Source organism: Orcinus orca, chromosome 4 (genome assembly GCF_937001465.1).
Source record: "Orcinus orca chromosome 4, mOrcOrc1.1, whole genome shotgun sequence".
NCBI classification, from domain to species: Eukaryota; Metazoa; Chordata; class Mammalia; order Artiodactyla; family Delphinidae; genus Orcinus; species Orcinus orca.
Window position 1 is genome coordinate 148494414 of NC_064562.1, and position 15576 is coordinate 148509989.

The 15576-nt window shown below is 38.9% G+C and overlaps 1 protein-coding gene across 3 annotated transcripts; it reads right to left on the bottom strand.

The window, feature by feature from the left end:
• Nucleotides 1-1077: 1077 nt before the first annotated feature.
• On the bottom strand, nt 1078-14718 carry PCDH18 (protocadherin 18). Of its 3 annotated transcripts, none has more exons than XM_012531357.3 (4): nt 11797-14718; nt 10911-10996; nt 10657-10820; nt 1078-3036 (listed from the first exon to the last, which is right to left on the bottom strand). In XM_012531357.3, exons 1-4 carry the CDS (start codon nt 14281-14283, stop codon nt 2369-2371), a joined length of 3405 nt encoding a protein of 1134 aa, XP_012386811.1. In that variant the 5' UTR covers nt 14284-14718; the 3' UTR covers nt 1078-2368. The 3 variants fall into 3 exon arrangements, with proteins under 3 accessions (XP_012386811.1, XP_004265181.1, XP_033275331.1); XM_004265133.3 differs by having other exon boundaries at nt 10911-10999; XM_033419440.2 differs by having other exon boundaries at nt 2709-2945; nt 10911-10999.
• Nucleotides 14719-15576: the final 858 nt, after the last annotated feature.

Below are 15576 nucleotides of genomic sequence, written 5' to 3' on the forward strand. Positions count from 1 at the left end.
TCCATTGGGGCCACAAAGAGAAAGGGATATCCCTGACTGAAGTGCTTTTTGGTTGTTTCAGTCTGAGGAAGGGCATGGTATCAAAGAAGAGGAAATATAAATTTGATGAGAAGTTAGGTTGCTATCATGGCACCAGACACTCCAGCCTTTACTGAGATAATATTACCTGTGAAAAGAACAAGAGTGAAAAGTGAAAAGCTTGCCCTAATATCCCTTAACCTGGGGCATGGGAAGTAAGAAGAGCGGGGAGGGTGGAGAAACTAGGAGCCTGAGACACAGAATGCTTCCTGTCCAGACAATGTACAAAGGTCTTCTGTTTAACACAATATTGCATTTTATTTACTTTACGTCATTCGAACATTGATTTCCAGCTTTGCTTCCTAAATTACGGTTGGTGCTTTAAATTAAGAACAGTGAAGTTATGAAAGTCTTTTTCTTAATGATAATATGTACTGAAGGGAAGTGAAGTTGAAAAGCAAAATGTATTTCAATGTGGTGAGCATGGGTGTGTGTAATCTACTGAAAAATAAACTGAAATTTCACTTGTAATTGTAATCCCTTCTACAAAGGAAAATGTGCCTTTTGAAAGACATAACACATCTATTTGATGTGGTACTCATTTGAGAATTAAGATATCTGAGTTTCCTCCATTTTAAGGTTATTTAACTTTCCTAGTATTTCATTTCCCTACTAGTAAACCGAAGAAGATAATATTTTCACCTCTTGGAAACATTGTAAGGGTACACTTTTTTCCCTGACACAACACAAAATGTTTTGAGAAATAATTTGAGAAATGTTCAAGTGGTTACTATTGATTATTCCTTTTTCTTTACACTTCAAGTGCATTTCAATTCTTTAATCTACTGGAAATGTGGTAGACTGCTTTCATTTCCATTACAGATCTCAAATTCATTCCTTTTCCATTGTGGTTTCTCTTGTTTCCAAGCCAGTTGAATATTCCCTCTCTACTATTCAAAACCCAACTCTGAATTACCCTCTCATGAGGGGTATGCTTCATGCAAAACTTTTGAACATATATGTAGGAACAGGACTCTGATGTATGGACAGTTCTTCAACTTTACTTCAATTTTCCTTTTATTTTCATTGACAGTAAAATTTTCTGGAGAGTACAATCAAGATAATGTATTCATAGAAATAACATTAATAGAAGCTAGGTCATAAATGAGAACAGCCATAATAACAACGATCTCCCTTTCCAAGGCATTCCACACAGAGAGATAACAGCACAATAAATAAAGAATTTGCCGTTTGTCACACAACAAGTAAAACAGACTTGCAATAACAAAAACTGTAAATTTATAAATGTTCTTATACTAAAAATAAAAGCAAAAATATGAGATCATGCACTAGAGACAAAAGCTAAGAGTGAAGAGTTATAGCAAAAAACATTACAAAAAATAAACATGTTCAAGTATTGTGAGAGGAGAGGGGAAGATTCAAATAGAAGAGTTTCAGGATAAATCAATTATATTTACTACCCTGGGAGGGACACCGACATAATTGTTTTTGTCCATTAATACTTTAGGCTATTAAAATACACACTGTTATCCATTTAAAAGACAGATTCCATTTCCTTGGGGCACCTCTCATATTACAAGGATGGAATAAAATTCATTGTTTACCTTGATTATAAATAGATGATAATACTTTAGGAGAAATATTCTCAAGAACAGGTCAGTGTGATGCCCTGGAGTAGTAGGAGCCTGGGAGTGAGAAAACGGATTCTAGTCCTGTTGTTTTACGCCATTGTCTGTGAAAGATACTTCCCAGTCCTGAAATAAAATTTCACCTCATGTTTCAATTTTACGGTAAGAGTTGAACTACCAGAACGAGTAGAGACCAGTAAAAATAATAACAACGACAATAATAAAAGAGTTAAACATTTTTCTTGATGCTTTTTTAAAAAAGTTAAAGAAAAAAGAAGCTGGATCACTTAATAGAACTAAGAATTGAATAATGCTTTAGTGGGATTGTTCCTTCAGCATAACAATTTCTTCCCCAACATAACTAATCTAAGCAGTGCCTTTATACTTTGTGGTTGAATATTATATCAGGTTTGAACAGTGGCTAGTTTCTCTACATGATTAGGAGACGCATGTTTGTCATGGGAGTAAAAAAATAAAATTTGTTAAATTACACATAAATATAAGGTACAAATGTATTTTTAAAATACAGATTAAAATAATCACACTTGCATCGTGTACATACGAAAATACAGTATTTAATATTCAATATACACAGACACATTTATGATAAATGCAACTATGTGGCAATGCCAGTTCTTTCAGGGTTTTCGCTGTCCCCTGTTTCCACAGATATGGAAACAAAAATGCTTTGCTATCATTTCCTAGCTCTGGCGGACATCTTGAAGCAGTTTGTTAATCTCAGCCACTAGCTCACTGGCATCCATGAGTTCATGTTTGCCATCACCGAGGTGGCTGAGCACGTTGTCGAAATCATCCTCTTCATAATTTTCAGGGATCTCCTCCATGGCCGGCAACCATTTTGAAGAAGGCTGCACACTGGAATGAGTTCCAAGTGGGGGGCCAGAGTTGGTGGTGGGGTTTTGAAAATGCGTACTGGCCGCCCAGGCCGCCACCCCTTGTGGGTAACCCACAGTCTTGGCTGACAAAGGTCCCTTCCGGCGTTCCAGAGAGTTGGATCGATCCATCTCACTGCACTCAGAATAGGTGTCCAGGGAAGGGGGTAAGAGGCGCTGGAACACATTGCTCATTTCCGAGAGCAGAGAGGACGTGCTGGTATCCCCAGAGTCCTCATCGTTTGGGGAGTCCTTCCCAAAAGTGGAAAAACTCTTCTTCTTCTCACCAGAATCTACTGGCTGGGTGTCATCCTCGAGACTCGGATGCGGATGTTGCTGCTGAGGCTGTGCTGGGAATTCTTCCCCCGGAATGAACATGTTACTCCTATAATCAGAGGAAGGTGAGGGCAGAGGTGGCATCCAGCACTGGTCAGAGTGTCCCAGGACCCTGCACTCTTCCGTGCACAGCCTCATAGCTGTACTCAAGGAAAGCAGTGGGGATTCGTTATTATACTTCGTGTGACTCAAAATAATAGAAAAAATTATCATTTTATTTTTTAAAACATAGAATAAGACAATTTTAAACTATGACCATGATACTAACCCATTATTATACATATGAGGTGGACTACAATTACAACTTTGATTTGACTACTGGTTTTATGAACCTGGGATATATATATATATTTTTGTCTCTCAGATAAGCAAAGGAGGGTTATGACTCATGTACTTCTCAGGGATATCGTCTGCTACTCATGTAATGAGAAAATGGATTGGCAACTTACTAATGAAGAAGTTTGGAAAAGAGCTAAGGCTGTGGGTGATGAAATATTTGCTGAACATAAACTCTATAAAAACCCAGAGCTGTAAGGGGAAATCCATAACTTTAGAATGCCACCAGATAAACCTTGCATAATACCATTGAGTACCTTCCAGATATTGAGGTCTATCTGACCTATTTTACTTTTAATGGAGCATTGAGAATATAATAAGCTATCAGGTAATTATACTTATCAATCTCTCTTACAAGTATGCTGGATTATTTATCGACTTGTTCCTTAAAACAGCAGTGCAAATTATCCTCAAATACCAGGCATCTGCAGTTACCCTGTTAAGAAGTCTTTTAGAGGTTTGAAATTCAAAGAGTTGGAAAAGTCATCAAAAGATGAAGAATATGAAAAACCATTGGTTAGTTCTTCCAGATGTTATGATGCACTGTTGGAATGTGAGTGGTTACACTGTTAGAAAATAATCGATGATATGAGAAAAGCAGAAGAATGAAGAGGGTAAAACTCTAAATTTGGCAAATGTGATAACTAAACTACAGAACCACCAAGAAATGTGGAGATGTAAAACATACTCCACAAACTGTCCATCTTTTTCAGTGACAGCTTAGGTCTCTTCAATATCATGACTTCATTTTAGAGCAAATGACCGAATTCAGAAAATGCAAAGTAATTATCTTAGATTTGAATGAAAATTGGATTGATATCAGCCATACTTACATATTCAGAGCTAATTCTGTAGATCTGGCTGCTTAAGAAAGATTTCTCTTCCTCCCAAGTTACTGCTTAAAAAAAAGGCTGACTCTTGAACAATGCCAAATCCCTGGTCAGGGGAAGCTAGCTGTCCAGTATGCTTATTGGTGTACCCACAGCACCTGGGAAAGGTCTAAAGTGTCTGCATAGAGTAGGCATTCACTACATATTTTCTAATCATCAGGGAAATGCAAATCAAAAAGCACAATAAGAAATCGCCTCAAACCAGTTTTCTTACAGGATGGCTGTAATAAAACACAAACCAAAAAACCCAAACAATAACAAGTGAGGGGGGAGGGGGGAGGAAAACTTGGGAACCCTTGTACTCTGTTGTGGGGAATGTAAAATGGTGCAACCACTATGGAAAATAATATGGAGGTTACTCAAAAAATTAAAAAAGAGAACTACCATATGAGCCAGTAATCCCATCTTTGGATATTTATCCCAAAGAATTGAAATCAGCATCTCGAAGAGATATTAGCATTCTTCTGTTCACGACAGCACTGTTCACAATAACCAAGATGTGAAAACAACCTGAATGTCCACTGACTGTTTAATGGAAATGGAGTATATGCATACAATGGAATATTATTCCACCTTAAAAAAGAAGAAAACTCTAATATGTGATAATGTGGACGAATCTTGAGGACATTAAGCTTAGCAAAATAAGCTAGTCACAGGAGGACACATAACTGCGTGATTCCCTGTGTATGAGGCATCTAGAATGGTCAAATTCATAGAATCCAGGAGTGAAATGGTGGTTAGCAGGGAGAGGGGGGAATGGGGAGTTGCTGATTAACAGGCATACATTTTCAGTTAAGCAAGATTAAGTTCAAGAGCTCCGCTGTACAACACTGTACCTGCGGTTAATGATACTGTATTGTACAGTTAAAACTTTGTTAGCAGGGTAGATCCCGTATTTAGTGTTCTTATGCCTTAAAACAAAATTTTGGAAAAGATTTATGCACAGAAAAGAAAAGTGAAGAATAAATGTTGCTTTTCAGGAAAGGAGAAGTAAAGGACTTTGTTCAAAGGTGTGGAAGTCCCTGCTTTTCATCATTTGAGCCTTGAAGATAATTCTGTCCTTATACCTCATCCATTCTGGGCCTCAATTTTTAATAAAGAAGGGGTAAGTTGAGGGACAAAAATGAGAGCTAGAACTGTGAGAAGAAACGTCTGCTTGCCAGGAAGGCTAGAAATTCAAAGTAGGGAAGATGCTGGATAGTGTGAATGCCAATCCCATGGGAATCACAAGGGCATGAGAGAGAGACAGCAATATTGAGAATCCTTGTGTCATTTTGCTATGAAGAAGGGTTAAATTTAAACAAGCAAGAATAAAAAGATGTTTAGATGTGCTGACTTAATGCATTATTACTCTTTGGAAATATTTACCAGCTATCGTTGTTCATCATTTAAATGTGGACAAAACCAAAATGTGTTGAAAGTAACTGGAATACCTTCATAGCAGTGAGGTTTTCTAAGTGCTGAAATAACTATCAAAGTGGTAATGAATTTTTTTTCCCTAATTCCCTGAGTCTCTGAATTTGGAAAGAAGACCTGTCCATATTGTCTTACTCACATCCTTTTAGAAGGAAGGGGAACAGACCTGATGACACCTCTTCATTTGTTTTCTGGTCTTTAATTCTGTGGGAAGGACTTAATTGTTTGATTGGCTTTGTTTTGTTTTAATGTTTAATGACAGGGGGAAAAGGGAAAAATTACACAAGCTTCTAAGAATTCTGAGCATGATCAACTTTCTAGAGAGCTGAACATAATGAAAATAACCATCAGTACCATCTGGGTGATTCAAACAGTTCATATTAAAAATAAATTTGGTCATAGGAGTTTTTAGACAGGGAATGCTATTTTATAACTTCACAGTAAATAAATGGGGCTTTAGTAATAAAAAAGTTAATTAACATAAAATTTTAAAATTCAAAAAATATGAAAAATTGATGAATAAAGACTAATGGAGAGAAGGAGGGCCAAAATAATAGAGATGGAAGAGCAGTGACACAGAAGAGGGCATTTCTTAATTTCATTGGTATTTTCAACCATTTTCCTGAGACTCAACTGTTCGAAATCATCCTCAGTGTACATGTAACTTAGTGCCACAGATGTTCCACACCGTATCCAATGAACCAGAACTTGTTGGCTAGTGGTGCAAGTGGCCAACCTTCCTGTTGCTCCTTGAAAACTCTGTCAGGTGGTTAAATTTCCTCTGGAAAGGGAAAGTCATGGAGAAATAGAGAACTCTTTTTTCCCACAGCATGATGGCCAATTTTGCCCCTGTGCTAGACCTTATAGGTAGGGCAGGAAGCAAGCATGGGACATAAGGAGAAAAACATATGCCTAACATCTATCAAGCCATTAGTCATTGAGTAATCAATCAATTATCTATTAAGAGCCTGCCATATGTAAAGTGCTATGATAGCTTCCTGCCCTCAAATGGCTTCTGGTATAAGAATAATCAAGTGTTACAAATGAGGTCATAAATGCCCAGTTAAAGTGCCAAACTATACAATGATGAGGGCATGTTAAAAAAAGAAGAAAAAAAATACGATGTCACTTTATGTGGAATCTAAAAAACTACAACAAACTAGTGAATATAACAAAAAAGAAGCAGACTCACGGAGGTAGAGAACAAGCTAGTGGTTAACAGTGGAGAGGGAAGTGGGGAGAGGCAATGATAGGGGTAAGGGATTAAGTGGTACAAACAGGTATAAAATAAATAAGCTACAAGGATATATTGTACAGCACGGGGAATATAGCCAATATTCTATAATAACTGTAAATGGAGTATAACCTTTAAAAATTGTGAATCACTATATTGTACGTCTATAACTTATATAATATTGTACAGCAACTCTACTTCAGTAAAAATAAAATTTAAAAAAAGAAAAGAAAAAAGAGTAGAGGCGGATGCTGAAGTAGTTAAAGAAAGAGCAGCTTGAAACAAACTTTGAGAGATGAATAGAAGACAAAGTGAAGAGAAGCCAGTTTTTCAGGTAGAAAGGTGACATGAGCAAAGGATTGGTGTGTTACGTGAAGAGATGGCTCTGCCTATTGCAAAAGATAAAAAAAAAAAGTTAATAAGCTAGGAGTGGATTTCATTGGCCTTGGAATGCCCAGATAAATAGCTGAATTAGGTGTTTCCAGGCAACAAAAGTCAATTACTGCTTTTGAAACAAAAAGTATAAATTAAAATGTTCTGAAAAAGTTGTTCAAGCTGTATGAAAGAAAGATTTGGCAAGGAAAGAAGCTACTGGAGAGTGAATATCAATTCATGTGCTGGTACAGAAAACCAGCCATGGAAGAAAGGCCGGAAGTAGGATACCAGCCATGAGAATGATGAGGACCTAGAATTAAAGACAAATGTTTGAATTAAGTAATCACAGATGACACAATGATAAAAAAATGGAATGCGCCCAGTCAAGGAGGAGTATGACAAGAACATCCTGGTGCAGCTGACACTTTGGGAAAAGCGAGATTTTGCAAGCGTATATGTAGTGTTGTGGTTCAAAGTTGACTGAGTAAGGAAGAAAGTATGTTGACAAACGTGAGCCAACAGACAAAAATGCGCGCTGACTTTACTGCTCAGAATGCAGGATCCTCCTGTGGGAATTAATAGCATGAATGACCAGAAATGACCCTGTTGGCAGGCAAAGCCACATAACATAATCTATATTTGATCACAGTCTAATGCAGGAAAAACATTGTTGGAATAAGACACTGAAGTTCTAAAAATATTCATGCTTTAGAAAAACTGTGCTGATTTCTGTTAATGGCATTCAGATGTGGACTTACTTTTTTTACTATTTTTTTTTTCTACTTGGGATATTTCCTGGGAATATAAAGTTTACAAATCACAAATTTTACACCCTAATGTGCCAGCAGAAGCTGCCATGGTGAAGAATAAGCCAGAATATGGGTGATGTATCATCAGAATGTTGTTCATAATTAAGGGATGGTTATCTTTGTACAGATATTTGATTATGCACATTTCTAATAGCCAACCATGCATAAAGCTTAAGATATTTTATGGATCATTGGTGATTTCCTGGTGCTCTATGCCTCTAGAATACTTTCTACAACACCCCACATAGAGACAGGTTGCTAGTCAGGCAGAAGTGTATGTACTCTGATACAATCTATTGCAGTACGACACCATACCCCAGCTCTCCCACCACACACACCCAGATTAAGTATGATTGTGTAAATATGGAATTTTTTTGTAAAGAATTGTCTATATATTCACTGGTGTTGGTGGTAATATAACAGTGAGCCTCTAACTTTGAAAAGAAATGTAACTTAGGAGGAGACTCAAGTTACTCACTAAATAAGACTCACTATTATCTAGAGTTTATCAATGTCTACCTGTTGTTTCCCAGATGTCTTTATTCTTTAACATTTATTTTAATTACTTTAATTCAAGCATTAGGTAACTCTCCTGCCGTGAACATAGCTGGTGGTGGTAACTTGGAAAATATAGGCTAGAGTGAAAGAGGCGTCGTGCCCTTTTTTAAAAAATTAGACCATGATTAGCTATTGAATTATACAATCTCAGAATTATAAAAGGACTTAAGGTATAATTTAGGCTCAGAAATGGCAAGGTTATCTAAGTAGGAGCAGTTATTTTCCTTTTAACTATACTGATAGAATTGTGTCAATGAGTCAACTTTCTACAATTGAAAAAATAACATATATAATGAGATAATTGATATTATACCCATGATGTTATGTTTTATGAAATAATGTAATTTGGGAAATCATCTTATTCAAAATTAGGGATCAGTATTCAAAATTAGAGTTCTATCAGGATCACAGAATCATAGAAACTCAGCCCGCTCTTTCATTTCATGGGTAAGATAAAACTGTTTCTCTTTGAGCACGTTGTCTTAGGCCATAGGTATTCCACTAGGTTTTCAAGGATTTCTCTTTAAATGGGTCTAGGGAGTCTATGCATTAAAAAAAGAAAAAGACACCATGGGTGACTGTAAGTATCTCGGCTCTCAATGTACATTGATTATAGCCCTTCATGCCACTAGAAGTCCTTCCCATACATTCATCCTGCCAGAAATGCAGTATCTATTACGGTAATAGCATAATTAAATAAGCAGCATTTAATAGGTTACAGACAGTAGTACTGTAAAACTTTAGAATGTAAGAACATGACATTCAACATACTACAAAAAAATAAAAACCTGTTACTTTATATTATTCTTGATAGATTAGTGTTTAATGAGTAGAGGGATAGGTTCAAATCTCACCTCTATCATGTACAAATTGCTTGATTTTGGATACTTTTTTTTAACTTTTATAAGCTTCAGTTTTCAAATCTAAAAAGAAAATATGAACACTACTGTTATTACCGCCACCATTAATTCCTGTGTCAAAGTGTTGCAAGAGGTTGTTCAGGTATAGAATTCCTCATGGGCCCAGAGTAAGTATTAGGGCGTCGCTGGTAACCACTGCTGCGACTGCTAGGACTAATATTAATACTGCTGCAGCTACTGCCGCCACTACTACTCCAGTTTACGAGAGAGAGAGTTCCTATGTACTGATTTCCACTGAATTTCTCTGGCTCTCTGAAGCTCTCCCATGTCTATTTCCTAAACTCTCTTATTTATCTGTACTTAGACAGCAGTTGTTCCACGGACTCAGCAAGGTAATATAGTTTTGTTCTGCCTTTCTTTCATTTATCACTTCACTTATTCATTTGTCAGGTGACAGTTATTTGATCAACATTCCGTGGAATTTAGAAACATAAGTAGCCAAAGGAATATGTTTCTAAGGGTTGATATATTATTACAGTCTTTAGTGACAGGGTTGCTACAGTGATGCAGTCAGTATTTACTCTGCGGGATCTGAGAGTTTCTACTGCACGATGAGAGAGAAGGGAGTCTAAGGAAAACATAGCTCGTAACTTAATAGGGTCTCCTCCATCTAGCTGTGTAGTTATAAATTCCCCTCTTGGACTTCTGTTCCTCTTCCATTTACAGTGGACACATAAAATGAAAGGTGGCAAAATTATTCCATGCCTACCACCTACAAAGATGCATTCTTTCTCCTATTTTTAGTGATTAAAGTGTACCATTCTCTGGTGTATTTTAATCTCTGATTATGCGAGTTGGTTCCCATCACAGGAAATGTGTCCTCCAAATTATAGTCCAGTTCACCACTAGGCACCAAAACAGGCTCTCTGAATAAAAACAACCACCCAGTAATTTTACAGAGTTGCTCAAGAGTGTCTTATGGCGGTAGTAGATGGGGTAGAGAGAGGAGGGGAGTGGGGTCGTTTTCTCTCCTCCTCTCCCCACTCCTTCCTTCTTGTCCTCTTAAGCTCTCCTGCTTATTCCCTTTCTCTACCAACTGTTTACTATGAATTTTAATTAAACAATTTAAAATTGTTTCAGTCTATGTTCACGGCTAATGGTGTGTGTATTACAGATACTTTAGTGCAAAGAACAAAGGAGAAATAAAAGCATGGGAGAAATTGCTCACTTCACTGGTGTAGTCGATCTGAAAATAAGGATTTATCTATCACCACGCTCTTACCTGCTGGAATTCTTCCATCTGTAAGAAACAGGTCGCTGAATCCTTCGCCCAGCAACCTGTCTATTGGAGAATCTCGCCCCAAATCATAATCACTGTCTCCTGCTTCACTGTCACCACGGCCACTGTCTTTCAAGCTAAATTTGTCCATGTCTTGAAGGGCATATCTAGAAAGAGAAATCAGAGAAAGTATAGTTTTTAGTCTTCAGCATTCGTGTTATCTGAGACTTAATAGGTAGCACAAGGGTAATTCATACCTATAGCTCCTGGAATATTTGTTTCCTCGAAAACTTGGCCTTGGTTGATATTGTCCCTGGTGAAGCATTGAAAGAAGCTGGGAGACCTGCTGGAAACGAAACAGACAGTACTGATTCCTGGAAACAAATCCCCCAGTACTCAAAAGCTTGAAGCAAGCAAATACAGTTACTCACTAGTTCATGCTAATTATCTAATTCTGTCTTCTAATACTATCTCCGTTTTAAAGATTTACATATGCTGGACTCTGAAGGACCACGTAGCCAGCCACCAAACAGAACTGAAATACATCCCAGAGAAATGTGGATGCTGTCATACAGCTGACATTCTCTTTTTGAAAGAGGACTCCTTTATAGAAAACTGATTGATTCCTTCTATCTTATAGTTCAGATTCAAGTGATCAGTTATAAAAATGCATGGAAAATGCTGTAAAATACAGTCTAACACAGGTAGTTAAAATAATGTCAGAAACGTTTCAAAAGCTGAACAAATACACATGCCCTGAGATGGGATTTTGGAGACCCCAGTTTTTTATTTTTCTTAGAGACCACAACTACTGAGAATATAGCAAGCCTGTTTATTTCTAGCTTGAAGTATCATAATCTGAGGATAAGGGGACTCTAATTAGATAGTCCTTTGCTAGCTTCACATTTACTTTTCAATATTACACATGGTACATGCAAGTAAATTCTTTAAGAAAAACTTAAGACAGTATGCAAAAGGTGTGTATACTTGCTATACCTACATAACGCAACTGGTATCGTATTTAATTTGCATATCTTTAGTATTGTTACTTAGTAATGGAAACGTTTAAGAACTAACACATACACAACTTCTGATCACTAACAGCTGACTTTGTCAGTGAATAGGTGGAGGGTATGATCTTACCTCAACAGCAGGGGTGGCATGGGTGAGTTCTAATGAGAAATTCTCTGGCACGTGGTTCGATGAGATTGTCACCAAACTGTTGAGGGACTGGTGACTGTTGTGACTCTGCCGGCTGCCCATTTGCCCTCTTTCTAAGGTAGGAGATGAAGAAGGAGATGGTCTGTGATGAGATCTGATGGGCAGAGTGCCGTTGACGGTAGGCACCAATGTGATGTCCCCTTTGTGGATCTGCCTGGAGGGTCTTTTTGGGTGATGCTGGTAAGTTGATTCCGCTACCCTGCAGTTGTAGGATCTAGTGTCTTTCTTTTCTCGGTTACACCTGGTTGCAAACAGCACCATAATAACCAACAACACTGCACAAATTGCTCCTAAGGAAATAATTATAATCATGGAGACATCCAAGGACGCCTGGCTTACTGAGGTCATTGCTGTACTTGTCACTGACTCTGCATATTCAAAGATCATACACTTCAGAAGGACTTTGGTATGCAGCTGAGGATTGCCTTTGTCCTGGATGACAACTGAGAGCTCCCATTCTGTGTAGGGAACAGATTCCATGCTGACGTTGGTATGGATGTCACATGATCGTGGATCAATGACAAAGATATTCTCCTCATTACCTGCTACTATGGAGCAGCTGAGTTCAGCATTCACACCAGAGTCTCTGTCCATTGCCCTTATTCTTGTGACATGAAAGCCGCTTTCAGCCCCTTTGGGGATGGAGATTTCTGCGGTATTATTGCGCAGTGCCGGTCCTATAACCACAGGGATGTTGTCATTTTCGTCAATGATGGTGAGCACAACTGTGGTATTGCTTACGAGTTGCTTTGGACTTCCACCGTCTCTTGCTTCGACCACAAAAGTGATCTGACTCACTTCCTCATGATCAAAGATTCTGAGGGCATAGATGGCGCCATTAGATGGGTCAATGGTTACATATGTAGTTATGGAACTTCCCAGGATAAAACTCTCCAGAATGGTATATGTAACTTGCCCATTTTCTCCAAGATCAGGATCTGTGGCTGTAACCGTGGTGATGTATGCCCCTGGCGAGTTATTCTCTGAGATTGCAAATTCGTATCGACTTCTCTGGAAGTGGGGCGGATTGTCATTTATATCGTTGATTTGAACAGTAAAATGTTTTACTGTTGAGAGACTGGGTGTCCCCTTGTCCTCAGCGATTACAGTCAAACTGTATTCGGACCTCTTTTCTCTATCCAGCGTGGCATTTGTCAAGATTAAATAATTGTTTTCATAAGTCTTCTGAAGTTTAAAGTGACCATGTCCGTGAAGCCTACAAACTATTTCTCCATTCAGCCCAGAATCCTTGTCCTGAACCCTGACCAAGGCAACAAAGGTGTCAATAGGATCCCCTTCAAAAATATAAGATATTTCTTCTTTTCCAGGGGACATGAGGTTTATGTTAATTTCAGGTTTATTGTCATTAACATCCACAACCTTAATTATAATTTTGCAATGAGCTGGGATTGAATTTGGACCCAAATCCTGAGCCTGAACATCAATCTCATAGGATTTGGTGATTTCATAATCCACTGGCTTGAAAAGAGTCAAATGTCCTCTTTCTGAATCAATCTTAAAAGTCTCTATAATTTTGGGAGACACATGACTGCTGAAGGAATAGACAATTTTCCCATTAGCGCCCTCATCTGGATCAGTGGCATTCAGATCTAGCAGCAAAGTGCCAATGGGGGAGTTTTCTAAGAGCTGTATTATATAAGACTGCTGCTCAAAAGCAGGGCTGTTGTCATTAGAGTCTGAAATGCTGATTTTTAGTATGGATGAGCCAGACCTCTGAGGCACCCCCATGTCCGAGGCGGTGAGCTGAAGCTCATAGCTCGACTTCAGCTCCCGATCCAGCTCTCTAACCACTATGAGTTCTGCATACTTCGCTCCATCCGTCCTAGTCTGAACCTCGATATTAAAGAAATCATTGGCAGAGAGAGAGTACGTGTGGAGGGAGTTTTCCCCAACATCCGGATCAAATGCACTGTCCAAAGGGATCCGCGTCCCAACTGCTGCACTCTCTGATATCTCAATCGGTATGAGAGGTCTTGAAAACTGGGGAGAATTGTCATTAATATCCAGCACTTCAACTTCAATATGGAAAAGCTGCAGATGCTCAGTGGGTAGAGTGATCACATCAAACTCTATGGAACAGTTCAAGTTTTTCTGGCATAGTTGTTCGCGGTCAATTTTTGCCCCTATGCTGATTTCCCCGCTATCCTCGTTGACCACGAGTAGAGGAGAATTTCCCCTTTGCATGGCTCGGAAGCGAACGGTAGAAGGATTAGGTAGCTTAACTAAAACATCAGCCACATCCTCTGATAGTCTTGCAATTACCGATCCAACCCTCTGCTCCTCGTAAATCCTGTATTTCAAATTCTTGCCCAGTACATCGGAGTTGAAAGATACCACCAGGAGTGCAAAAACAAATCTAAAGTGCATTTTAGCATTCATTTGGTACATCGGTCAGTTTTATGAGATTCCTCTCACAGAGCAAGTTAAAACAGCAAAGCAATTCCCTCAGCTTCCTTTGGCAACTTAAAGCTAGGCTACATTTGGTACTCGAAACTTGAAAGCGTCTCTTAATAACACAGCACAGCAATTAACAGCTCGCAAACTTTTGTTTTATACACACCGTGTCACGACTTCCAGATATAATCGGCATGGAGTCCAGTCCTTGCATTTGTGCGGCTGTTTGTCCTCTTGGCAGGCGAAAGAGTGTCACGTCCGCGTTTTCCCCCTTGTGCAGTCGGCGTCCATCTATCGCAGGGCGCCGGCGGAGGCTGCAGTGGCTCTTTCCCCAGCGATTCTTTCTCCTTTTCTCCGCTCGGCTGCAGACCAAGCGCCCGTGATTGCTGACTCCAGTCTAAGATCTGTACAACTTCACTTCAACTCAGACAAAGCTCTCTTGCCCCGCGTGCGTTGAATCGCTTCCAGCCAATCAGCGTGCTTCCAAATCAGAAGCCGATGGAGTCCGCAAAGCGAAGGCAGGGCGGATGGGTGGGAGAGGGAGGGAGACGGAGCGAGACGAAGGAGGAGGGTCCGAGAGGCTCCCTCCCTCCACCCCTCCCCTCCCCTGCCCCCCTCCGTCCCCCGCGTTCACTTTCTCTGAGCGTGCCACGACAAAGGAGAGACAAATTACAGAAGACAAACTTTAAATCAACTTCTGGTCGCCTTTATTTATATGGCATTTTAAATTGGCCTGGTTTTCTTAATTGCCCTTTCTTCTTCCACAAACATGCAATCATCTTGCTTTTCATAGTCCTTAAGTACTGGTTTAACTTAAAATACCTCTAAGTGCATTTTGTTGGTGGAGGAATTTAATAAAATGTGAAAACTTGCTTCTAATTATGCTTCTCAGCCCGCCTCCTTCCCCTCCCCCTCTGTAAATACTTGGGGCTTTCTCCTGTGAGCACAAGCAGATTTTCTTGGGGCTCTGTTTTAAAGAGCAGAACAAGAAAAGAGGTTTCATTTTCTGTTTTTCTTTCATCTTTATTCCTTGAAGATAAGAAAGGGGCTATTTTCCACTCTTGATTTCTCTTAATTAGCAAGATTTAAAGGAACACCAAAGCATTTGAAACTAATTAACAATATAGTTCTACCTCATAACACTTCCTTCCTAGAGTTTGGGCAAAATTGGCTATGATGTTTCTTTGTCCTGTACTTCAAAAAATCCTATTTGCCTTTGGTAACAGACATTTCATGCTGTAGCGTGTCAATTTCTACCATAAGGTACTATCGATACGTGGTGAGTCT